The sequence below is a fragment of the Carcharhinus amblyrhynchos genome, chromosome 1 (genome assembly GCF_965287045.1).
Source record: "Carcharhinus amblyrhynchos chromosome 1, sCarAmb.v2.hapA, whole genome shotgun sequence".
NCBI classification, from domain to species: domain Eukaryota; kingdom Metazoa; phylum Chordata; class Chondrichthyes; order Carcharhiniformes; family Carcharhinidae; genus Carcharhinus; species Carcharhinus amblyrhynchos.
The window spans coordinates 39635409-39663085 of record NC_137324.1 but is presented as its reverse complement, the minus strand read 5'-3'; the positions used below and the strand labels follow the sequence as shown (position 1 = coordinate 39663085).

The 27677-nt window shown below is 41.4% G+C and overlaps 1 protein-coding gene across 4 annotated transcripts in view; it reads left to right on the top strand.

Moving 5' to 3' along the window:
* Window positions 1-27677, top strand: part of zfr (zinc finger RNA binding protein) — an 82982-nt gene that overhangs the window by 38486 nt on the left and 16819 nt on the right. For 3 of the 4 annotated variants that reach the window (XM_080213046.1, XM_080212881.1, XM_080213128.1), the window contains 8 exons: window positions 3864-4134; window positions 4575-4756; window positions 7205-7324; window positions 7404-7549; window positions 15592-15730; window positions 18381-18583; window positions 20893-21061; window positions 27336-27477. In XM_080213046.1, coding sequence (XP_080069172.1) covers window positions 3864-4134; window positions 4575-4756; window positions 7205-7324; window positions 7404-7549; window positions 15592-15730; window positions 18381-18583; window positions 20893-21061; window positions 27336-27477 — 1372 coding nt within the window. The remainder of the gene's footprint in view (window positions 1-3863; window positions 4135-4574; window positions 4757-7204; window positions 7325-7403; window positions 7550-15591; window positions 15731-18380; window positions 18584-20892; window positions 21062-27335; window positions 27478-27677) is intronic. The other variant, XM_080212964.1, reaches the window with a different exon arrangement.

Below are 27677 nucleotides of genomic sequence, written 5' to 3'. Positions count from 1 at the left end.
TGGAAAATGATCACTAAGGCATCCACTATCACCTCCGCCATTTCCTTCAGAACCCTGGGATGCATTCCATCTGGTCCTGGGAACTTGTCCACCATCAGTCCCACTAGTCTGTCGAGCACTCCCTCTCTAGTGACAATGATCTCATTCAGGCCCTCAACTCCTACCATCTTTCCATCGTTAATACCCGGCAAACTATTCATGTCCTCCTCCGTGAAGACCGAAGCAAAAAACTTATTCGAGGCCTCAGCCATTTCCTCATCCCCCACCACTAAATCCCCCCCTCTCATTCTCTAAGGGTCCAACATTCACCCTAGCCAGCCTCCTCCTCTTTATATAATTATAAAAACTCTTACTATCCTTTTTCATATTTAGCGCTAGTTTAGATTCATAGTCTATCCTTCCTTTCTTTATCAACTTCTTCGTCATTCTTTGTTGATTTTTAAACCTCTCCCAATCCTCTACTCGCCCACTACTTTTAGCCACTCTAAACGCATCAGCTTTTAATTTAATACTCTCCTTTATCTCCTTCGTTATCCACAGCTGATTATCCCTTCCTGATTATTCCTTTGTAGCAATACCTTAATTTTTAAATTTTTCATTCTTGTTTTAAAATCTCCCCATGGTCTCATCTTTTGCCTATCTCCATTATCTCCTATAGTCCTCAGAGATATCTGTGCCCCTCTGATTTTGACCTCATGCACATTCTCAATTTTATCACTCCTTGTGATTGTGTCGTTAACTAAGGTCTTAACCTCTGGGGTGGTAGTAGTTTTATTGTAATTGTGGCAGGTGTGAAAGTAGTAATTGGGTCAACTGAGTTATGAAGACTGGACAGTACAATTTGTATGAACTGTGCAGACACATGGATTTGGGCTGGTGTCTGTGGGAGTTTGCACATTCTCCCCGTGCTTGCGTGGGTTTTCTCCGGGTGCTCCGGTTTCCTCCCACACCCCAAAGATGTGCTGTTAGGCTGATTGGCAGGAATAAATTGTCCCTAAATCAGTTTCCCTCAGTCTGGATGGCCATAAAACGTTAGACAGGGGTCGTGGGGGGAGAGGGGGACTGGTGGTGTTGAGATGGCGGTGCGGGCTCGTTGGGCCGAAGGGCCTGTTTCCCGGGCTGATTTTGTTCTTTGTTCTTCTTTGTGCTGGTAATGACCAAGCATGCACTTTACAGTAAGGAAATGAGTGGGCACCAGAGCTGCTGATGTTTTTCTGTGGACTGAAGTGTGACAAAAAGTTGTAGTCATATTATTGTCATTGTACCAGTTGACCTTGGGCTGTTGTGGTCGAAGCTGAGTTGGTATAATTTTTATTAGAACTTTGTCAGTGACCCTTTGGTAGGTTGATAAAGTCAGTGCAATCCAAATACTAGATTTTTTCCAGCTATTTTTATAGACAATGTTGGTGTCCATTTTTTATGTATCTAAAGCAACACCTTTTAGTTTGTTGAATTTTGTCATCACATCACACCTGTAAAATGCATTTTAATTTTTTAATTATTAGGTTCAAAATATTCCCTTGATCAAAGTGAAATAATTGGAAAGGATAAGAAGTTGACTGATGTAAAACATTAAAAAGTGGGTTGGGATTAAACAAAGTTAACACACATGACTTGGGTGGTGGGGAGTTGACTGTGTTTTAGTGATTTCTTAGTACTGAAGTTAATTCATTTGAACAAACAAGATAAGACTATTGGACCTAAAATGTATTTGGTTATTCTCCGAAAAACATCAGAGCTGGAATTGCAATGGTAAAGAATAGATTTTCCATTTTTGGTACGTGTGCAATCAGGACCCTGACCTTCCAGTTGCTTGTCATTTTAACATATGATCCTGCTCCCAGGCCCACATGCTAAATGGTAGTATTCTGAAGAGTGCAGTTGAACAGAGGGATCTGGGAGTATAGATACAGAATTCCCTAAAAGTGGCGTCACAGGTGGGTAGGGTCGTAAAGAGTGCTTTTGGTACATTGGCCTTTATAAATTGGAGTATTGAGTATAAAAGTTGGAGTGTTATGGTACGGTTATGTACGGCATAGGTGAGGCCGAATTTAGAGTATTGTGTACAGTTTTGGTCACCTAGTTACAGGAAGGATGTAAATAAGGTTGAAAGAGTGCAGAGAAGGTTCACAAGGATGTTGCCGGGACTTGAGAACCTGAGTGACAGAGAGAGATTGAATAGGTTAGGACTTTATTCCCTGGAGCGTAGAAGATTGAGGGGAGATTTGATAGAGGTGTATAAGATTTTGTTGGGTATAGATAGAGTGAATGCAAGCAGGCTTTTTCCACTGAGGCTTGGGGAGAAAAAAACCAGAGGGCGTGGGTTAAGGGTGAAAGGAGAAATGTTTAAAGGGAATATTAGGGGGGGCCTTCTTCACACAGAGTGGTGGGAATGTGGAATGAGCTGCCGGATAAAGTGGTAAATGCGGGGTCACTTTTAACATTTAAGAAAAACTTAAAACTTTTTTAAGACTTAAAACTTAAGAAAAACTAAAAAGGTGGCAAAGGTTTGAGTGGGTCAGTTGGAGAAAACACAAGCAATTATGTTTTCAGGGTGATGGAAGAGGAAAAGTCAGTGACTAAGATGAGGCAAAGGTTCATGGATGAGAGGGGTTTGGAGGGATATGGTTCGAGTGCAGGTCAGCGGGACTAGGCAAAAAATGGTTTGGCACAGACAAGGGCCAAAAGGCCTGTTTCTGAGCTGTAATTTTCTGTGGTTCTATGTCTGTCCTTGGCTTGCTGCAATGTTCCAGGGAAGCTCAAAGCAAGGAACAGCAACTCAGTTTCTGGCTAGGTACTTTACAGCCTTCTGGTCTTAACATTGAATTCAGCAACTTCAGATGATTTGCTCTACCCCACCTTGGCCCCCTTTTGTTTTCATTCTACTTGAATATTTTTTTACTGTTCTCTACCTTTTTATTTCTTTATCGTCTGTTCATTTTCCTTCTCCCTTACTTCATCCCCCTTCCCTTTCCCTCCCCCTACCCCTCCACCGCCCCCTTCTTTACATACTACTTCTGCCCCCTCACACCACCACCACCATACATCTTTATCTGTCACAGCTCATAGTTTCTCTGCTGTTTGGCCAGTCACACCCTGTATTCCCTCTGGTTTCTGTGGCTGTGAATCATCTTTCATTCCCTCCCCTGCAGTATAAATGTCTCCCACTTTCTATGCCTTTTAGCTTTGACAGAGGGTGATCTGGACTCGAAATGTCAGCTCTTTTCTCTTCTTACAGATGCTGCCAGACCCGCTGAGGTTTTCCAGCGTTTTCTCTTTTGGTTAATGGATTTTCCAAACATAGTCATTCAGGAGAGGACTCGTAGAGATCTATAAAGAATTATCAAAACCTTGATTTATGGTGTCTTATATGGGCTGAAATGTGAACGTTGTAAAAAATGGACATCCAAAAACTAGAAAGGTGGCAAAGGTTTGAGTGGGTCAGTTGGAGAAAACACGAGCAATTACGTTTTCAGGATGGTGGAAGAGTAAAAGTCAGTGACTAACATGAGGCAAAGGCAACAAGGTTGGATTGGCATATTTTAAGACATAGAGGAATGTAGACCGGGAGGGTGAAAGAGAATAATAGTGTTGGACAATTTGAAATTGAAAATGGGAGGCTCCTATAGACAACTGAAGAGAAAGCACAAGACTACAGGATGTGGAGAAATGGAAGGCCCTTCCACTAGGCTGATTATTACTACTACTGTTTATGGTAATATACTTGGGTTAGAGCTTTTATTTAATTTTAGCAGATGGTTAGTATATTTCATGATTAGCATGAATTTTTCAAAACAGTAATTTTGTCAAATTATTAATTTTGTAAACTAATTTTATTGCTACTGTTGAACAATTTCATCTAGGTAGTCAAGTTACATACCAAACTTGGCAAGCCCATTCCCTCGACGGAACCTAGCATGGTGAGTCAGACAACAACTACGACTACAGCTGGAACCTCAGTCAAGCCAGCTACTCCAAACCCACCCACAGGATCGAGCAGTGGTATGGCTGCTGCAACTGCTACTGTCTCTACTGCTGTAAGGTCAAATCCAGTCGCTGCTGTATCTGTCAATAATGTTGCTAACAAGCTACTTGCTGCAAAAAAAGCACCAACCCCGAAGATAACGTTTGTTGGTAGGTACTAGAACTAAATTACTTCTATGTTTTTAAACTAACAAGATGTTCAGCAGAAAATAGAACTCCTATTGGCGCACATGTTGAGCGCCATCAAGAATTGGTACTGAAGAGCACTATCTGACTACCCAATTACTGCATGTGAGATTGAAGGGAATGGAAAGCAGAACCCTAATTGATACAAGATGGTTTTACCTAAGGAGACTCCAAGCCATGAGTGTTGGCAAAATCTATTGCACTGAATGTCAATACTGTCAGTTTACTTGAGTAAATCTGGACTGAAAAATGTTTCCATGATCAATGATATTGATATAATAGGTATTACATTTTTACGCTTAATGCATTTAATCCCATTTATAATCTAAAATTGCAGCAATTAGCTACTATTGATGTATGAATTGCTTGACTTCCAGTGGTTGAAGTATTGAATTATTTTCTAGGTGGTAACAAGTTGCAGACTACAGGAACAACTAATATAATTGAAGAAGTCAAAACACCTGAAGTTAAAGTGGCAACACCACCTGTTCAAGAGATCAAATCCGAGGCAGTGGTGGAATCCATGACAACGCTTGCTGCGTTGCAGAGTGATGTTCAGCCTGTTGGTCATGATTATGTGGAAGAGGTAATTTCATGGAGATCTGTTGGTAATGTTGGTTTCCACTTTTTACATTTCACGTTTACTACGTTTGGAGGGCATGAAGTGCTTATAAAAAGGGGAAAACATTGCAAGATTCTCTCAGTTTTATCCAGAATAATGAAACTCTTCCATGTATTGCAATGTGAAAATATGAACTGGATGTAAAATGTGTATTGAAAGCCATTTTTGTTCTTTTTGCATATGTACAGGATAAATTGTTGATATGAATTGTATCACATTTCTGAATTTGATTCCAGGAAGATGGCCTTTTTCAGATCCAGCTGCTCTTTTCTGTGTGTCTTTGATTATTTAATAAGTATACATTTTAATTTGACTTGTATGTTAGTACAGATTGCCCCCTTGGTCCATCGTAGACCCTACTCTCTCCCTGATTATCCTCTTCCCTTAATATATGGATTCTTCCTGATCCTACCCGCTAGTGCTTTCTTAAGCTCCCCCCTCCCCTGCACTTTTCACAGTAACTTTATTACAGTTTAAGCCCATTTGCGACACTAATTTAAAAAAACTTTCTACACTCTACTAAAGCCTCTGGTGATTTACTCTCTTTGTACCTGCTAAGAGCCTCTCTTCTTTCTTATCGAATCTTGAATATTCCTAGATATCCAGAGTTGTCTATGCTTGTTGCTGCTGCATTTCACCCTAAAGGTCAGACCTTCCCTTATTCTAATAAAATCTGCCTCCACAACCCCCTAATCCAGATAGGTTTTTTTTGCAGACCATCTTTTTCCCCTTCCAAAACAAACTGAAATCGTACCCCTGCCATCGCCATCACCACCTGCTGCTGCTGGATGAAGCTCCCCTCCATACATGTCAAGACATCCACCCCTTCCAAACCTCTTACACTGTGACTATCCCAATTACTGTTGGGAAGTTGAAGTTCATTATTACTGTTATTTTATTATTATTATTATGTTTATTTGTACGTATCTCAGTGAATTGGCCATGTTTGCTCTGTTTGGTTAATCTTTTGAGTAGCTGAGCAGTACAGAGTAGAAATCTTGATCTTTTGCAGAATTAGCTAATCCTGACTAATGGAGTGGTAGGGATATTGCATTCCATTGCTCAAGGTTCATAACCAATGTTAGAGATGTGGTATGCAAGTATTAGCATTAGATATGAATAGAGTTGGATTTCACTGAGATTTTCCAAACCAACTCTGTCAAAACTACTACGTAATTGTTGTATTGGAGTCATGGCACACACACCTCTGAGTCGAAGTTGTGCATTCAAATCTCGATCTTGGAGTTAAGCACATATTCTCAGATAATACTTTATATTGTTGGAGGTGCCATTTTTCAAATGTAACTGAAAACCAAATTCTTGTTCAGGTGAACATTAAAGCCATTAATATTTTCAAATAAATAAATGCTTTTAGTTTTCTGTCACTCTGTAACCAAAATTAATGTAATTTTTTTCCATTTACTGTTTTTGGGACCTAACTGAATGCATCTGTCTTTTTGTTGTTTTTATACTTTCTCACTTACTCTGTCTGGGTGAGGTACCAGAATCTGGTTTTTTTTCATCCTACTGAAAGATTGAACACCTATGGGTAGTGGGAATAAGGAGACAAAATTGGTGGGAGTAAGAAATTTGCCTCTTATAGGAGCACTGAGATAAGTTTCTCCCCCTTTTCCATTTTCATTTTCTTAAAATCAAACTGTCTTCAAAAACCAGTCAACCCACAAACTGTTGAAATATTTGGTATTGGTAGTTATTTGAAGGAGTTTGAAGCTGAAACATGTTTTTCTTATGTCCAGACTGATCAGAGATCCGTATGATCGCATGAGAACTGAAAGCCATTGCCAGGCTGAAACCTATGATTTTGACCTTAAGCTTCCTCCCTGCTGTGTTTCAGTTCGTGCTGCCTGAGCAAGCAGACAGGATCTCCACTTAGCATCTCATCAAAAAGTAGCTCAGTACCTCACTGTCAACGAAGAATGCATACTTATGTTGAGATTGGACTTGAACTTTGCAATTCATTGCATATAATTCCTGCCACAATGTTTATTGGTTTTTCAACTTACTGAGTGGTATTTTGTTACATGTTTTTCCAAAGTGTGCAATTGGGAGTATAATGTCCTGTTATAATATTGCACAGGTGGATTGCTAAATGGATTAATTATGACTAATTGGGTTGAATTTTATTCTGGCAAATTTTGTGTGCAGGTGTAGTTTGTTGATCAACAACCAACCCTATGTCCGTCCTGTCAAAAGAATTTGAGTTAATCTAGGTTCTGCATTAGGTTGTTCCCTTTTCAGCAGCCCAATGCGTAAGTGACAAAGATGCTGGAAACTTGGACACTGTGCTTTCATGCAGGAACCTTGAGCTCCCTCTAGCCGGAGCAGCCTCTAGCAAAAATATCAAGAGTTATTTCATAAATTAATGTTTCACATAAATTTCCCTTTTGAAAGGTTCGAAACGACGAAGGCAAAGTGATTCGTTTCCACTGTAAGTTGTGTGAATGTAGTTTCAATGACCCTAATGCAAAGGAAATGCATTTGAAAGGGAGAAGACACAGACTGCAATATAAAGTGAGTATCAAGTCAATAAAAATGATTAGTCATTAACTGTGTCAACATCGGTGTGAAATATTTCTTCCTCCCTTCTAAGAAAAAAGTAAATCCTGAATTACAAGTTGAAGTAAAGCCAAGCATCCGAGCAAGGAAAATCCAAGAAGAAAAAATGAGGAAACAAATGCAGAAGGAAGAATACTGGAGACGAAGAGAAGAGGAGGAGCGCTGGCGCATGGAAATGAGGTAATCAGAGTGAATGATCTACCACTTTGAATTTCTGTATTTATGGTCAGTAATGCCAAGTGCCTTAATAGTTATGAAATTTAAGATTTAATTTCTGAAACTTCTTAAAATTCTCAAATGGCACATAGGTGTGCTTTGTTTTGTTATATACTGAAATGTTTATGGTTTAGCTTCAATTTTAGGATTCAGGTATTTAGCTTATTTATTATTGTTACAAATAGGCTTAGATTAACACTGCAATGAAGTTACTGTGAAAATTCTATAGTCATCTCACTCTGGCTCCTATTCTGGCACACCTAAGGGAGAATTCAGCATGGTCAATGCACCTAATCAGCACGTTTTTCGGACTGAGAGAGGAAACTGGATCACCCGGATGAAATGACGTCAGACTCCTATTTGTCGACTATAGCTCAGCTTTCAACACTATTATTTCCATGAAACCCATCTCCAAACTCTGTGGCCTGGGCCTCGGCACCTCCCTCTCTCCTGGATCATGAACTTCCTAACTCACAGACCACATCAGTAAGGACAGGCAACAACACCACCTCCATGATCATCCTCAACACCTGTGCCCCACAAGGCTGTGTTCTCAGCCCCGTACTATACTCCCTATAGATCTATGACTGTATGGCCAAATTCCCCTCCAATTCGATTTTCAAGTTTGCTGACGATATCAGTGTAGTGGGTTGATCTCAAACAGAGTACAGGAATGAGATGGAGAATCTGATGCAGCAACAATAATCTCTCCATCAATGTCAACAAAACAAAGGAGATTGTCATCGACTTCAGGAAGCGTAAAGGACAACATGCCCCTGTCTATATCAACAGGGACGAAGTAGAAAGAGTCAAGAGCTTCAAGTTTTTAGGTGTCCAGATCACTAACAACCTATCCTGGTTCCCCCCCCATGCTGACACTATAGTTAAGAAAGCCCACCCACACTTCTACTTTCTCAGAAGACTAAGGAAATTTGGCGTGTCAGCTACAATTCTCACCAACATTTACAGATGCACCATAGAAAGCATCCTTTCTGGTTGTATCACAACTTGGTATGGCTCCTGTTCTGCCCAAGACAGCAAGGAACTGTAAAAGGTTGTGAGTGTAGCCCAGTGCATCACGCAAACTAGCCTCCCATCCAGTGACCTGGTCTACACTTCCTGCTGCCTCGGCAAAGCAGCCAGCATAATTAAGGACCCCATGCACTTGGACACACTCTCTCTTCCACCTTCTCCCTTCAGGAAAAAGATACAAAAGTCTGAGATCACTTACCAACCGATTCAAGAACAGCTTCTTCCCTGCTGGTGTCAGACTTTTGAATGGACTTACCTTGTATTAAGTTGATCTTTCTCCACACCCTAGCTATGACTGTAACACTACATTCTGCACTGTCTCGTTTCCTTCTCTATGAATGGTTTGTTTTGTCTATATAGCATGCAAAAAAAAATTCTTTTTACGGTATGTTAATACACATGACAATGATAAATCAAAAACCCAGGCAGACATGGGGAGAACGTGCATACTGCACAGATAGTGACCCAAGCCGGGAATTGAATCTGGGCCCCTGGTGCTGCGAGGCAGCAGTGCTAGCTATTGTGCTGCCGTTATAAAATGCTATGGTTAATGGTCAGTGTGGTAAGTCAGAGACCTGTACTGATGATCTGGAGGCATAAGTTCAAATCCCACCACAGCAACTAGTGAATTTAAATTTAGTTAATTAACCAGACATAGAATTATAATCACAATCATGAAACTATTGGTACTTTTTCGGTTCTTGAATTCTAATCAATAAAACTAATTCAAATTAAGTCTAATCACGGTCCTCTCATGAGAGACAAATAAGATCCAAGCTGCCAAGAACAGACATTGCTTCCCATTTTGGGCTCGATCAAACAAGGTCCAAGCTGATAGCACGAGACATTGCATCCCCTCCCTAACACTTCATCTTAGCCAAAAGGCCAGGATGGTTTTGAAAAAATTGCATCAGGTAAAGCCCCTCAGTTTAATCTTGTTGGCTACCTTGATCCTTTACTCTACCCTCGCTTAGGCAAACCACAATGGCAGGCGTCGACATACCCACACCCAAGTGCAATGGGCTAGCCTCATCCCCTGCCTGATCACTGAATCACCCCTACCAGGTCCTTGTTTTTGGGGGGGGGGGGGGGGGGGGGGCGCGCGGGGTGTGGTGAGCAAATCTAGTTTTCTTAACTGGCCTAGCTTAAACATGATTTCAGAATAAGGACAATATGGTTGACTTTTAATTTCTCTTGGGAAATTGAAACCCAGTTATTTCTTCTGACTTGAAAGATTCATAGGACTTATGACCTGCTCTGCCATTCAATAAGATCATCATGGCCAATCTGGTTGTGGCCTCAACTCCACTTTGCTGTCTGTCCTGCAAAATCCATGATCTCCTTGTCTGCCAAAAATCTACCTAACAATTACTTGAATAAATACAATGACAATCACCCAGCGTCCCCTCCTTTTTGGAGAATAGAATTTTATGTACTGATGGATCTTTGGGAGAAAAAATTTCTCCTCATCTCCAAGTTAATTATTCCTAATCTGTCTCCCTTGGTTCTAGTTTCCCACCAGTAGAAACATCCTCCCAGTACCTACCTATCAAAATCATCAATATTAATAATAATACTCAATATTAAAAGAGAATAAACACTCTTTCTTTGAAATCTGCTTGTTGTAATTTCAGCATGTATCATCAAAGGAAACAATTCTGTCATTTTTTGGGATTCAAGTTTTGTGGCAGCATCACAGCCACTTCTTCCTTGAATCTAAATTTCCATGGTGGCATGCCCATTGGAGTTAATCTGTGTAAACATCCTCGCAATTCTAAGGTTGTGTTCCAAAAACTAGATGAACCACACCTGTGCAGAATCTTGCTGTGTTTATTTAATCTTCTGATTTTTGGGTATTGTGTATTTTAAATGGTTAGTTGACACTAAATGTTAGACTTGGTACAAAGCCACCGGCATATACATATTATTTAAGAATTCTCTTTCTGAAAGCATTGTGGGTGTACCTACATCGCAAACACTGCGAACGGTCCAAGACTGTGGCTCAGCACCGATTGCTATTAGGGATGGGTAACAAACGCTGCCCTAGCTAGTGTTGTCCACGTCCCATGAAATAATAAATAATAATTTAAAATTCTGAAGAGCATAGTATTATTCTCTTCTGTACAATTGCTGTCGATAGTTCATGATGGATTTTTAAAAATTTGTCATTCAAGTCCAGTTTGCCGCACTTAACCAATTCCATTATATCATTCCCTCTCTCCAATGCCATTTCATCCTTCCCATGTCATTCCCATCCCATTCTTTCATCTAATGTCCTTGCCTGATCTGGCCTACTTGTGACTCCAGACCCACGGGAATGTGGTTGACTCTTAGAACAAACAAAGTACAGCACAGGAATAGGCCCTTCAGCCCTCCTGGCCTGTGCCGATCATGATGTCCTAATTAAACGTTTTAAAAAAAAATCTTTTGCTCTCACTTGGTCTGTATTGCTTTCTTTCCTCTCTGTTCATGTACCTATCCAGATGCCTCTTAAGTGTTACTAATGTGCCTGCTTCCACCATCTCCTCTGGAAGCATGTTCCAGGCACCCTCCACTCGCTCGTGAAAAACTTCCCCCTTCACATTTCCTTTAAACTTTCTTCCTCTCACTTTAAACCTGTGTCCCCTTGTAATTGACACTTCTGCCCTGGGAAAAAGCCTCTGACTATCCACTCTGTGCCTGTCTATCAGGTCTCCCCTCAGTCTCTGTCTTTCTAGTGAAAACAATTCTATTTTATTCAACCTGTCCTCATAGTCAACACCCTTGAGACCAGGCAACATCCTGGTAAACTTCTTTGCATGCTCTCCAAAGCTTCTAAGTCCTTCTGGTATGGTGACCAGAATTACGCACGATATTCCAAATGTGACCTAACCAATGTTTTATATAGCTGCGATGTGATTTCCCAACTCCTGTATTCAATGCCCCAGCTGATGAAGGCAAGTATGCCATATGCTTTCTTAACTACCTTGGACACCTGTGTTGCCACTTTTAGGGAACTGTAGACCTGCATGCCCAGATCCCTCTGCATGTTAATATTCTTAAGGGTTCTGCCGTTTATAATATATTTCACACCTAAATTAGACCCAACGTGCATTATCTTGCACTTGTCTGGATTAAATATCTTTTGAAAAAGCCAAGCAAGCCACTCGGTTGTATCACTATAAAGTCTACAAAAAGCAAAGAAACCAGACAAAACAGCCTAGGTAGTGGAAACTAAAACATCAAACCCAGTCCTGTCAACTTTGCAAAATTCTCCTTATGAATACCAGGGGGCCTGTGGTAAATTGGGAGAGCTGTCCCTCAGACTAGTCAAGCAGCAGTCTGGCATAGTCATACTCATAGAACCGTACTTTATACAACTTGCTGCAGACAGCACCACCACCAACCCTGGATATGCCCTGTCTCACTGGCAAGATAGGCCCACAGAGTTGGCGGTATGCAGGGAGGAAGGAATTTATCCTGGGTGTTCTGAACATGACTCTGGACCCCATGACATAGTCATAAAGGTTTACAGCATGGAAACAGACTCTTTCTGCTCAACTTGTCCATGCTGCCTTTTTTTTTTGAAACCACTATGTTAGTCCCAATTGCCTGAGTTTGACCCATGTCCCTGTATACCCAACTTACCCATGTAACTGTCTAAATGCTTTTTTAAAAGACCAAATTGTACCCATCTCTATTACTACTCATGGAATTAGGTCAAACATAGGCAAGGAAAGACATCCTGCTTTCCATCCTCCCCATAGTTGATGAATCCGTCTTTTTCCATGTTGAACACCACTTGAAAGAAACACAGGGTGGCAAGGGCAAAGAATTTATTCTGTGGAGGCTTCAACGAAACTATCATCTAAGAGTAGTTCGGTAGCACTATTACTGACTGAAGGCTGAATCCTAAAGAACATAGCTGCAAGACCAGGTTTGCGACACATGGCGAGGGGACCAACAAGAGGGAAAAGCCTACTTTATCCTCACCAATCTACCTTTCACAGATGCATCTGCCCATGAAAGTATTGATAGGAGTGACCACACAGTCCTTGTGGAGTCAGTCTGTCTCAGTATTATGCCTCCATTGTGTTGCATTGTGTTAAGTGTACCGAGATTTTGAGCAGATCTGCCAACTCGGACTTGGCATGAGAATTGAATGTAGTCACAATCTACAACCTCAAGATCCAGCATATCCCCACTTTAGCATTATCAAACAGCTGGGACATCTACTTGGTTCAATGAAAAGTACAGGAGGGTGTGCCAGGAACTGCACCAGACATAACTTAAAAAAAGAGGTGTAATTTGCTGCGCTCCTAGTCGAGCTGTTCCAGTAGAATCATAGAATAGAATGCCAGTACAGCTACAGAACTGACTCCTACCCAACAATGTGGGAAACTGCCTAGGTACGTGCTGCCACAGCAAGCAGGAAAATGCAACCTTGATTTATTATTGTCACATATATTGGTGTACAGTGAAAAGTATTGTTTCTTGCGTGCTATACAGCAAAGCGTACCATACGTAGAGAAGGAAAGGAAAGAGTGCAGAATGTAGTGTTACAATTGTAGCTAGAGTGTCGAGAAAGATCAACTTAATGCAAGGTAGGTTCATTCAAAAGTCTGATGGTTGGTCGCTCACTGCTCCAACGCTCATGTTTCAGCAAAGTGATGGAAGGGACCATCAGCTGTGCTATCACGTGGCACTTGCTTGGCGATAACGAGCTCACTGCCTCGTTCCTGTTCTGCCAGGGCCTCCCAACTCTTGACCTTGTTTGCAGCATTAACAGAAGAGCTGAATGAATATGCTTTATCAATGACTTTCCTTCCATCATAAGGTCAGGAGTGGGAATGTTTGATGTGCAATCATCAGTGATCAATGTTCAGCATCACTCACAACTCAGACACTGAAGCAGTCTGTGTCCATGTGCAGAAAAACCTGGACAACGTTCAAGGTTGGGCTGATGGGTGACAAGTAACATTCATGCCATACAAATGCCAAGCATCATCCATCTTGCAACAAGAATCATAGAAACACTACAGTGCAGAAAGGCCATTTGGCCCATTGAGTCTGCACCGACAATCCCACCCAGGCCTACCCCCTATCCCTACATATTTACCCATTAATCCCTCTAACCTATACATCTCAGGACACTAAGGGCAATTTTAGCATGGCCAATCAACCTAACCTGCACATCTTTGGACTGGGAGGAAACCGGAGCACCCCAAGAAAACTCATGCAGACACGAGAATGTGCAAACTCCACACAGACAGTGACCCAAATCGGGAATTGAACCCACGTCCCTGGCACTGTGAAACAGCAGTGCTGACCACTATGCTACCGTGCCGCCATTCTCCGTGACATTCAATGACATTACCATTGGCTGAATCCCTCACTTTCAACATCCTGATGGTTACCTTTAACCAGAAGCTGAATTGGACCAGCTTTATAAATACTGTGACTACAAGAGCAGGTCAGATGCTAGAAATTCTCTGGAGCAAAACTCATCTCCTGACTCCTCAAACTTTGGTCACCAATGATGAGGTGTGACTCAGGAATGTGATAGCATACTCTTCACTTGCCTGGGTGAGTGAGTGCAGCTGTACAAACACAAGAAGCCTGACGCCATCCAGCACAGAGTAGGCTGCTTAATTGGTGCCCATTCACCAATTAAAATGTTCACTCTCCATCACTGCTGTGTACTATCTACAAAATGTGCTGCAGTAACTCACCAAGACGCTGTTGTCACCAGAATTTAAACCTATGACCTCTCCCACCTAGAAGGGAAAGGGCAGCAGCTGCATGGAAACATCACCACTTGTAATTCCTGTCCAAGAGACACCATCCTTCAATTTTTTTTTGCTGGTCCTTCAGTGCCAGTGGGTCAAAATCCCTGACTGCACTGTGGGTGAAATTCACTTAACTTCAAGAAGGCATGTCACCACCACCACCTCATGGACAATTGGGGATGGGCAACAGCAGGCAGCATCCACGTCCATTGAAATTTTTTTTTAAAAAAACCTCACTCTTGCAGCCACTGCTATCTGCCCCCACTCTGCAGGTGCCAAGGCTACTTCAACAGCACTCTCCAAACCTTTGACAGGATATGGGCAGCAAACACATTGAAGCACAGGGCTACTGGATCAAGTGCAAATGGTTCTACTTCTCCCCTGGCACCATTCTGTGTGGATCCACGAAAATGAGCATGTACCAACATTTTGGATGGTGGGGAGGAGAACAAGAGTGAAGCCAGAAGTTTTAGAATGGGGGCAAATAGCTCTTTTATTGATTTCAGCCCCAGCTAGTAACCTTGCACATGGTTATGTTTGCAATTACTTTATAATGGGACAGGTAGAATTTTAAAACAAACAGCTGTTTTTTAACCGCTTAACAACAAAACTACTTTATTTGGAACTACTTAAAATCAGGAGTAGTTGTTTATGACCATTCTTTCCCTTTTGCTGCGTGGAAAACCTGCAATTTCCTTTCAAACAGAACTTTGCACCTATAGCAGGAAGACTGCAGTGGTTCATCGTCACCGCAAGGGCCGTTAGAGATGGGCACAAAATGCTGGCCTTGGCAGCATTCATATCCCAAGAACAAATTTATTTTAAAGCATGCCACGCACTTCATCCTGCTTCACTTGTACTTCAGTATGTGCCAGGCACCATCACTTAAATTGACCAATCCAAACAGTCCTGATAGACAAAACCTTGTTATTATCATGGATACTTTGAATGTATTTTGTTCCTTGTCAAAGTGTGCCTGAAAATGAATATATTTTGAGAACAACCTCATCCCCTCCTAATGTAGCTGTTCTCAAAATTATTATGTAGTGCATTAACTGACTTTGGTTTAAGATGTCTTCTATAGAATGAATGTATTTCAAATCGTTGGAATATTTGGGATGAATGTCTTCCATAGCTTTTGACTTCCATAGCTTTTGTATGTTTTTTTGAAGGATGATTAATGAGCAAGATTGTTGTTTTATTCAGGAGATATGAGGAGGATATCTACTGGAGGAGGATGGAAGAGGAACATCATTACTGGGATGACCGTCGCAGAATGGCTGATGGATATCCACCAGGTCTACTTGGTGTTCGACCAGGAATGATGCAGCCCCAAGGTCCATTGGTATGTTGGCTTTCATGAAGATTAAACTCATTTGATAAGATAAAAAAAAGTTACATTTGAGGTGGAGGTGATAGTGGATGCCTTGGTGGTTATTTTCCAAACGTCGCTGGATTCCGGGGAAGTGCCGGAAGATTGGAAAACGACTAATGTTACGCCGTTGTTTAAGAAGGGTGCCAGGCAAAAGGCGGGGAATTATAGGCCGGTTAGTTTAACGTCTGTTGTAGGTAAAATGTTAGAATCTGTCATCAAGGAGGAAATAGCGAGGCATCTTGAGGAGAATTGCTTGATAGAGCAGATGCAGCATGGTTTCGTTAAGGGGAAGTCGTGTCTGACAAATTTACTGGAGTTCTATGAGGATGTGTCTAGGGCGGTGGATAGAGGAGAGCCGGTGGATGTGGTCGGTCTTGATTTTCAGAAGGCGTTTGACAAGGTACCTCACAAGAGGTTATTGCAGAAGGTCAGGGGACATGGAGTTGGGGGTAGGGTGTTAGCGTGGATAGAGGATTGGTTGTCAAATAGGAGGCAGAGAGTGGGAGTCAATGGGTGCTATTCGGATTGGCGGATGGTGACTAGTGGAGTGCCCCAGGGGTCGGTGCTGGGGCCTCAGCTATTTACCATTTATATAGATGATCTGGAGGAGGGAACCGAGTGTATGGTGTCAAAATTTGCTGATGACACCAAGATTGGTGGAACGGCAAATTGCGCGGAGGGTGTGGAGAGTCTGCAGAAGGATCTAGATAGGCTGGGCGAATGGGCCAGGAACTGGCAAATGGAATTTAATGTTGGCAAGTGCGAGGTCCACTTTGGTAGGAATAATGGTAGGAAGGATTATTACTTACGTGGCGAAAAACTGCAGCAGGCGACGGTGCAGAGGGACCTCAGGGTCCTTGTGCATGAGTCGCAAAAACCCAGCCTGCAGGTGCAGCAGGTGGTCAGGAAGGCTAATGGGACGCTGGCCTTCATAGCGAGGGGGATTGAATAAAAAAGTAGGGAGGTCTTGCTGCGGCTGTATAGGGCATTGGTGAGGCCGCAGCTGGAGTACTGTGTGCAGTTTTGGGCGCCGTACTTACGCAAGGATATTTTGGCCTTGGAGGGAGTGCAGAGGAGGTTTACTAGGCTGATGCCGGAGTTGAAGGGGTTGAGCTATGAGGAGAGGCTGAATAAACTAGGCTTGTACTCGTTAGAGTTTGGAAGAATGAGGGGAGATCTCATTGAGACATATAAGATGATGAATGGGATGGATAGGATAGAGGTAGAGAGACTCTTCCCGCTCAGAAAGGACAGTAGGACTAGGGGGCACAGCCTCAAGATGAGGGGGGGGGGTGGTTTAGAACGGAGTTGAGGAAGAACTTCTTCACTCAAAGGGTGGTGAATCTCTGGAATTCTCTGCCCGTTGAAGTGGTGGAGGCTACCTCGCTAAATATTTTTAAGACGCGGGTTGATGGGTTTTTGATAAGAGAGGCGATTAAGGGTTATGGGGAGAGGGCGGGAATGTGGATCTTATTGAATGGCGGGGCAGGCTCGAAGGGCTAGATGGCCTACTCCTGCTCCTATTTCTTATGTTCTTATGACTGACGTGAGTTGGAGTTTACTGAATTAGATGGACAGATTTCATAATATAATATAATGAGTATATTATCTGGGACTGGATATCCATAGTGAAATATATTCTTTCTCCTTTTGCATGCAAGTTTTGAACTTCCACTGAAGTGAAGGAAGATCGATTTTAGTTTTGCATCTTTTGCTCATTGCTTCTGCAGCTATTGAATAAGTTGATATTGTAGCAATTGTTTTTGGTAAAGATAGATTGTGGTTTAGATATTCAATGGTGTTACCATGACTGAATCCCCCATTTGTCAACAACCTTGGAGTTACCATTGACCAGAAACTCAACTGGACTAACCACATAAACACAATAGTTACAAGAGCAGGTTAGAGGCTAGGAATACTGCAGCAAGTAACTCACCTCCTGACTCCCCAAAGTCTGTCCACCATCTACAAGGCACAAGTCACAGTGTGATGGAATATTCCCAACTTGTAGTTCCAACAACACTCAAGAAGCTTGACACCATCCAGACAGAGCAACCTGCTTGATTGGCATCATATTCACTTCCTCCACCACTGATGCTCAGTAGCCATAGTGTATACTATCCACAAGATGCATTTCAGCAATTCACCAAAGATCCTTAGACAGCACCTCTCAAACTCCAACAACTTCTATCTAGAAGGACAAGGGCAGCAGATTCATGGCAAAGCCACCACCTGCAAGTTCCTCTCCCAAGCCTCTCACCACCCTGACGTGGAAATAAATCACCGTTCCTTTGCAGTTGCTGGGTCAAAATCTTGGAATTCCCTCCGTAGTGGCATTGTGGGTCAACCCACAGTACGTGAACTGCAGCAGAGGTGGCTCAGCAGCCTCTTAAGGGCAACTAGGGATGGGCAATAAATGCTGGTCAGCCAGCGACACCCGTGACCCACAAGCGGGAGGAAAAAAGATACTTGAAAGGGAGAAAATAAATGTTAAAGTATATTTATTGATCACTAGCTGGTAAAATCTGGCTGTTATAATAGAATGCTGTACTTGTAACAGACTGGCATATGTTGCATAGGAAATCTTTTATTTTGGCACTGATCTTCCACCTCTGCTTAGCCTCCCAGACGTCCAGACTCATCGGATGATCGCTACGTTATGACAAAGCATGCTGCTATCTATCCAACCGAGGAGGAGCTGCAGGCCGTCCAGAAGATAGTTTCACATACTGAACGTGCTCTTAAACTTGTGTCCGACTGCATCACAGAACAAGATAAACCAAAGAACAAAGAGGATGAGAAGAAAGATGCAATTAAAGATAGGTATGGCAATTTATTATTGCACCTTTTGATATCTGCACATCTCTTTGAAGAATGTGAGAGCTTTGATACCACGTTCAACTATCATGACACATGCAAACTTTATATTCTGTAACCATTAATAACCAGTCCAAAGATATGCAGGGTAGCTGGATTGACCATGCTAAATTGGCCCTTTGTGTACCAAGATGTGTAGGTTAGATGGATTATGGGGCTATGGGTATAGGGTCTGGGTAAGATGCTCTGTCAGTGAGTCAGTACAGACTTGATGGGCAGAATGGCCACTTCTGCACTATAGAGATTCTATGGTTGGGGAATGTGATATTTTCCAGTGTAAACTGATGTATAAAGAACAGTTATCTGCCAGATTTACTTTGAATTGTTAGTCTAAAACTTAAAGTATTAATTATTAATACACCTAATGTTCCTTCATTATCACTGGTCCAAAATCCCTGAACTTCCTAACAGTTTTATGGGAGTATCTACACTAAAGAGACTGTTACGATTCAAGAAAGTGATTTGTGCTCACGTCCCATGAACGTTGCGAAAAAAAAAAAGTGTAGGGAATAGTTTAATATATTGCTCAAAAAGACACATTTCTCGAAGCTTTTTGTCTTGCATGTATCGAGGTAAGGGTGAGAATACCATTGTAAAGGAAACCAAATTTAGACTGTATGAGTGTTGATTGTTTGGCAAGTGGGTGCTGATAGAGGCATTGCCATAGAGAATGCACGAGTTGATGGTGACTCACAGTTGACAAGCATTACTCCAAAATTTAAACCAGGCACTGCTGAGGAATGAATCAGTGAATGGTTGTCATTTATTCTGTTTTGCTGAAACAAGTGCTATGTGTATATACGTTCTTTCTGTCAGCAAAGAACAGGATCATATGTACTAATATATGTAGCTTCCAGAACACACACATGCTCTACACTGTTGTTACGACTGATGGTAAAATGATGTCAGTGTAATTCTTAGCATACTGAGAATTATTTAGCATATAGTGCCCAATCACCACAACGTAATGTTGGACGCTGTTTTGAGTTTTGGAAGCATGGGCTGTTTGGGTACTATCTGTACCATGCCCAATACAAACAGCAGACGAGACATGCTGTTTGATATCATCCCCAAGTCTTTGATGTACAGCCTACATATCTAGCATCACGTCAGCACTGAAACCCATATATCACATTACTCATTTGTGTAATAGGCAGAAATCATTTTTGGTGTGATGGCAGCATCCTGTTAGCAGTTAGTACCATTCGGGTTGCAACTGCGTAGCAACATGAAAAAGCTAACTTCACTTGTTCAAGTTTTTGAGATGTTTTAGCCTTCCAGGGTAAGTGTCCATGTGCCAAAGAGTCGGCACTCTCTTCTCATATAGTATCAATTTGTTGTTTTCCCTTGCCATTGTTGTTCTTGCGATTGTCCTGATGAGTGCAAGATGGAAAGGTTTGACAAAATGTCTAATTTTTCAGCAACACAAGTTTTTCTTACCACAAAATGATTGTCAAATTAATTCATGATTGTGATTTAACTTTATTTACTGTTATTTATTAATCTATTTTCTGATTAATATTGTTTGACATTAAACTTCTTAATTTGTGACTGCTAGGCTTTTCTGTAATTACTTTATCCTATTTGCTTTCTGAGCTAATGGCATTTTGATATGATGTCTCAAAGATACTTGTTGCTCGTAGTGGAATAGTAGACAATGTCAATTTTTGCAACAGTCTTTGAAAATAAATGGTTTGCAGTGAATGAGTCAAGAGAGAATTTTTTTTAAAATTGTGCTTCCCTGCCCCTGCCCCCCCCCCCCCCCCCCACTAAAAAAAATCTCCAAATTTTCATCAGTTCACTGCATGCAAATCTATTAATAATTCCAGGATAAGTAATTGTTTCTATAAAACTATAGGTTCAATTTGTTGACAGTGACTCTTAAGTGCCATATGTAGTGACCTAGCAAGCCCACTCTGTTCAGGGCAATTAAAGATGGGTAACAGATGCTGGCCTAGCCAGCAATGCCTGCATCCCAAAAAAGAAATTTTAAAGTTTCCAGTCCCTTTAGAAAATCTACATCTTACAGTTCTTACCAAGGTTTTCTGGAAAAGGTGGAGATTAATTGTTGCAGAGAAATTTTGAGTGGAGAGGAACATATTAAAGGGGATAAAATGTATAATCTGCAGGAAAATATGATTTGACACCTAGTCTTGAACTCGATTTAACTTTTGCTAAGTTACTAGTGACTGCATGAAATACAATATAGAATTTGATTCACATTTTTTTCTCTCTCCTACTCACACTTTCTACAGAAGAGATGATAGCCAGAGAGCTTTGAAAGGTGTGATGCGAGTTGGTGTGCTTGCCAAAGGGTTGCTGTTACGTGGGGACAAAAATGTGAACCTTGTTCTGCTCTGCGCAGAGAAACCGACTGGAACACTGTTAAATCGAATTGCAGAAAACTTGCCAAAGCAGCTTGCGGTATAGTACTTTTACTCAAACAAAACTGGTCATTGGTTAAAAAATGCCTTTAGCACCATCTGAATCCTAAATATTGAAGCAACTGGACTGGGTTAGACTGGCAGATTATACATATTTCACAATGAAATTGGCAGACAGCAGTTGCTTAGTAGCAGTAATTCTGAGCACAACAAATAAACCAATTGATAAATTTTCAATGTTAATAGGCTGATATTTTTGCAGAATGGGGTATAGAAACGTTCTCACTTTCAACTGTAGTGTAAAAAGTGCTGCTCCTACAAAAACGTGGTATATCTTGCTTCCTTTCATAAAAGGAAATGATGGATGTGATAATTGCGAGGCTCTACAACTACTAGGCAGATGAGAGTAATTGAATAATTTATTCAAAGCAAACTACATACAAAAGGAGATGACAAAGATCTCCATAATCTTCAACCACTGAGGGTGAGCTATCAGAGCTCAACCACCGCTTAGATTTGCGCTCCACTGCCTTACACCTGAATTCACGCTCAACTGCCGCATATCACGCTGTACTCCGCTACCACATCTCTCGCTCCCTTTTTAAGTTCTTTACAAACTAATTTATAAACAGACAGTTATTTACAGAACACACAAAATTATTTTAAAAATGTTTGGGGTAACATGGTCTATCAGGAGATTTCTTAATTCTCCAAAAACATCTTGGCTCTCTGGCCGGATCTGCCTCAGTTGAAGTAGCAATGTCTTGAGTAGCAGTCAATTGTTTTGCAATTTCCTGACGTGTGCTAGCGCAGACATCTGTTCCAGATCCCATGGGAACAACACAAGTGCCTTCCTCCGGGCCTCTTGAACTTGGCACTATTGAAGGGATATTGGTAGATACTTCTGGATTATCCTTCTCTATTTGTATTATGTTAGTTTCTCTTTTCCTTATGTGGTCTACAAATGTCCTTATTTTTCTTTCTTGGAGGACAATCGGATAGGAAACCAGGTTTGTTTTTGTTACTTTTTCCCCGGGGACCCAATCTGGACGAAATTTAAAGTTCCTGAAGAATACTAAGTCATTTACCTTGCATAATCTATCACCCTTAACAGAATAGTGCTATCCCTTTTATATACTTTGTTTCATGTCTACTTTCTCTGCTAAATTTGCAAATACTAAGTCAATTTTACATGGAAGCATCTCCCCATTAGTAGCTCTGTGGGGGATATTTCCATAGTAACATGCGGTGTTGCCCTGGAAGTGAGGAGGAATCTAGCAAGATTCAATTGTAACGATTCGTCCGGTTTTTCATTCATTTCAGACTTGAAAGTCTGCACAATTCTTTCTGCTAAGCCGTTTGAGGTTGGATAAAAGGGTGCTGTGCACATTTTTATTATGTTATTTTTCATAAATTACTGAAACTCTGCGCTGGTAAAGGCAGTGCCATTATCAGAGGCCAATGTTTCTGGCAGGCAATGTGTAGCGAAGATTTTTTGTAGTGTTTTTTGATTATTGTGGATGCTGTTGTTGTCAATTCCATTAATATCAAGCCACTTGGAATGGGTATCAACAATAATTAGGAACATAGTGCCAATAAAAGGACCTTTTGAAATCCACAAGTAACTGTGCCCAAGGTCAACCAGGCTACACCTACAATGAGCCAAAGGAGGCACTATTTGTTGCTATTGGCATTGATCACAATGCTAGATTTTTCAACATCAGTGCCTGGGCACCTGGCCGTCCTGCAAGCATCTTCATTTTATTTTGACCTGTGTGAGAATTGGGGTAACATTCCTCTTGCTGGGCCAGGGGCTAGTACTCTAGACCCCCACAGTAGCACTCCGTCCTCACAGCTCAGTTCATCTTTGCGGAACTGGAAAGGTTTGAATTGCTCAGACATGTAGAGTTGCCATCCATGGAAAAATATCTGCTTTACTCTGGACAGGACTGGATCTTCAATTCCCCATTTGCCTTGGTTATCAAAGAAGTTGAAGACTAACACTGTTTCTTGTGACAGTGTTGTGATATTGTTTTAGGCAGTGGAAGGTGACTCAGCATCTGTGTCCAATATTTTGATGCCTGATTTATATTGGAGCACATAGTTGTATTCTGCTAGAAGTAAAGCCCACTGTTGAACGCTGGCTGGTGCAATAGGAGGAATGGGTTTGTCTTCGTGAATGACCCTATTATTAGCTTGTGATCAATGATTGTGGAAACTCAAAAGAAAAACAATGGCTAAGTTACAGATATATTTTATATATTGAAAGCTACTCAAAAAGGGAGGTAGAAAGAAAACAGGGAACTAGTAAGTCTAAGGTCAGTACTGGGGAAGTTGCTAGAGTCCATTATCTGAGCATTTGGAAGGCAGTGGTATAATCAAACGAAGGGCCGATTGGCCTACTGGCACAAATCAATACAAATGGATATGATCTAGTGGCCATTACAGAAACGTGGTTGCAAGGTGACCAGGACTGGGAACTAAATATCCAGGGTTATCAGACAATTTGGAAAGATAGACAGGAAGGAAAAGGAGGTCGGGTAGCTCTGTTAATTAAGGATAACATCAGGGCGGTAGTGAGAGACCACGTAGGCTCTAAGGAGCAAAATGTGGAATCAATGTGGGTGGAGATACGGAATAGTAAGGGGGAAAAAGTCACTGGTGGGCATAGTCCACAGGCTCCCAAATAATAACTTCAAGGCGGGACAGGCTATAAATAAACAAATAACAGATGCATGCAAAAATGGAACAGCAAGAATCATGGGGGATTTTAACCTTCATATTGATTGGTCAACTCAAGTCTGACGTGGTGGACTTGAGGAAGAGTTCTTAGAATGCTGTTGAGATAGCTTCCTCTAACAGTATGTTACAGAACCTACGAGGGAGCAAGCTATCTTGGATCTGGTCCTGTGTAATGAGACAGGTAAAATTGATCTCCTTGTGAGGGCTGCTCTTGAATGACTGATCACCAATATGGTTGAATTTCTAATACAAATGGAGGATGAGAAAGGGTCCCAAACCAGTGTCCTTTGCTTGAACAAGGAGGAATACAATAGGATGAGGGCGGATTTGGCTAATATAGTCTGGGAACACAGACTAATTGGGACAGTTGAGGAACAATGGAGGATTTTTAAGGAGATTTTTCCCAGTACTCAGCAAAAATATATTCCAGTGAAAAAGGAGGAATGTAAGAAAAGGGATAACTAAGGAAATAAAGGAGAGTATCAAATTAAAAACCAATGCATACAGAGTGGCCAAAATTAGTGGAGATCTAGAAGATTGGGAAAGCTTTAAAAAAACAACAAAGAACTACTAAGAAGGCAATGAAGAAAGGAAAGATAGATTACGAAAGTAAACTAGCACAAAATATAAAAACTGATAGTAGAAGTTTTTACTAAATATATAAAACAGAAGAGTGGCTAAAGTAAATGTTGGTCCCTTAGAAGATGAGAAGGGGGATTTAATAATGGGAAACGAGGAAATAGACTAGGCCTTAAACAAGTTTTTTGTGTCGGTCTTCACGATCGAGGACACAAATAGCATACCAATAATTGACGGTCATGGGACTGTAGGGGGTGAGGACCTTAAAACAATCACTATTACTGAAGAGGTAATGCTGGATAGGCTAGTGGGACTAATGGTAGACAAGTCCCCTGGTCTGGATGGAATGCATCCCAGGGTAGTAAAAGAAACAGCACAAGTAATAGCAATGCATTAGTTGTAATTTATCAAAATTCACTGGACTCTGGGGAGGTGCCAGCTGATTGGAAAACAGCTAATGTAATGCCACTGTTTTTAAAAAAGGAGGTAGACAAAAGGCAAGTAACTACAGGCTGGTTAGCTTAACATCTGTAGTTGGGAAAATGCTGGAATCTATCATTAAGGAAGAAATAGGAGGACACCTGGAAAAGAATGGTTCAATGAAGCAGACGCAGCATGGATTCATGAAGGGAAAGTCAAGTTTGACAAATTTACTGGAATTTTATGAAGGTATAATGAGTGGGGTTGACAGAGGGGAACCGGTGGATGTGGTGTATTTAGATTTCTAGAAGGTGTTCGATAAGGTGCCTCACAAAAGGTTGCTGCATAAGATAAAGGTACATGGAGTTGGGGGTAAACTGTTAGCTTGGATTGAGGATTGGCTATCTAATAGAAAGCAGAGAGTCGGAATAAGTGAGCGCTTTTCCGGTTGGCAATTGGTGACTAGCGGCGTGCGGCAGGGATTGGTGCTAGGGCTTCAACTGTTTACCATATACATAGACGATCTGGAGAAGGGGACCAAGTGTAGGGTAACAAAGTTTGCAGATAACACAGAGATGAGTGGGAAAGCAAATTGCGTGGAGGACACAAAGTCTACAGAGAGATTTGGATAGGCTAACTGAGTGGGCAAGGATCTGGCAGATGGAGTATAACGTTGGTAACTGTGAGGTTATCCACTTTGGAAGGAATAATAGTAAAATGGACTGTTATTTAAACAGTGAAAAATTACAACATGCTACTGTGTAGAGGGACCTGGGGGGTCCTTGTTCATGAATCACAAAAACTCAGTTTGCAGGTGCAGCAGGTAATCAAGAAGGCAAATGAAATGTTGGCCTTTGTCGCGAGAGGGATGGAGTATAAAAGCAGGGAGGTCTTTTTCTGCAATTGTACAAGGTACTGGTGAGGCCGCAGCCAGAGTACTGTGAATAATTTTGGTCCCTTATGTAAGAAAAGATATATTAGCTTTGGAGGGGGTACAGAGAAGGTTCACCAGGTTGATTCCAGAGATGAGGGGGTTAGCTTACGAGGAGAGATTGAGTACAGGCCCAGTCTACTCATTGGAGTTTAGAAGGTTGAGGGGACATCTTATAGAGATATCGAAGATAATGAAGGGGCTAGACAGGGTAGACGCAACAAGGTTATTTTCACTTAGAATGAAAACAAGAACTAGGGGGTACAGCCTCAAAATAAGGAGGGGGGAGCAGTTTAGAACGGAGTAGAGGAGGAACTTCTTTGCTCAAAGAGTGGTGAATCTCTGGAATTCTCTGCCCATTGAAGTGGTGGAGGCTACCTTGTTGAATATGTTTAAGTCACAGGTAGATAGATTTCTGATAGACAAGGGAATTAAGGGTTATGGGGAGAAAGCAGAAAAGTGGAACTGATTTACTTCAGATCAGCCATGATCTTATTGAATGGCAGGACAGGCTTGAAGGGCTAGATGGCCTACTCCTGCTCCTATTTCTTATGTTTATGTAGATGTGGCCTCTCCAATTGCAATCGAAACAGATAGAATCCCAGAATTTATACTTATAACATTTGTCAGAATTTCTGCTTTGTTGACCCATTTTGCTTTTCTTCTGCCACCTGCCTTGCTCACTGGAATTCTGTTCTGTCTCTTTGACGCATTCAGTTGTCTTCTTGACTTGCCAGAATTTTGCGCTATAGCTGATTCTCCTCGCCTGAGAGCATGCAGTGTAAATCAACTTGCCTCTCTCCAAACTCTCAATCATTTGAGCTATTTCCATGGCTTCCTCTATCAGTAATTTTTTTTGCGTATGTTTCTAAGTTATTTATAGCGCAAATGAACCTGTCTTGCACTGTGTCACTTAGTGAAGGTTCAAATTTGCATGTCTCAGCCAATTTTCTCAGTCTTGCCGTACATTCACATTCGACTCCCCGGGTCCCTTACATCAGAGTTAAACTTAAAACACTGCGTGATGATAGAGATGGACAGTCTGGAGTTGTAATGATTCTCAAGCAAAGGTATGGGCTGGTGAAAAGACTGGAGTTTCTGGGGAGGTTCATTTCAAATAAGATTTTGTTCATCTTCTCCTTCTGTAATTTCATTAGCAGCAAAGAAATAGCAGTCTTTCAATACATCTAGTGTTCAGTCTCTGGGTCAAAAGTCAAAAAGGGGCATTTTTCTTAACTTGCTGTTGCTCAACTGTCAGATCTTAACCGCTGCCCTGGAACCACTGAAATATGAGATTGGACTTGCACTCCACCCCTGCAGAACATGAGTTTGGACTCATTTAACCACTGCATTGTGCTCTCGACCTGACACTGCGTGCTCCCAAACTCTCACTCAACTGCCATGTATCATGCTCTGCTACACTACCACAATGGAAAAATTAGAAATGCTGGGAATGTCAAATAGAAGTGTCCTAGAAACTAGCAAATTTCAGCACCTGTAAAGAGTGAAAACATTCAGTTGGTTCCTCCTTTATAGATCCTGATTGTGTATTTCCTGCATTTTATATTTCTGTTTTGACTGTAATGTTGGACTTCATGGCAGAGTAGCATTTTCTATCTAATTTTTAAAAATCTAATTACAGGCGACCACTCCTGAAAAATATGAAGTGAAGTGCTGTGTACCTGACTCGGCCATAATTCTTACTTCGTATACGGAACCAAAAATGCAAGTCACCATCACACTTACATCCCCGGTCATTAGAGAGGAGAACATGAGGGATGGAGGTTGGAAGTCTAAGATTCTTTACTTGTCTGCTTCTCTCTTCTGTTTTCTTCCTGCTATCTTCAGATGCCAATGGGCCCTAGGAGTTACTCTATGACACTTTTCAGTATATAAGAGACTTGAAAGAAAGTGGAATTCAAAGCATGTTAGCGTGTGCAAAATGTGAAGTTGCCTGTGTGATAGTAAAGGAAAGTGTTGTAGA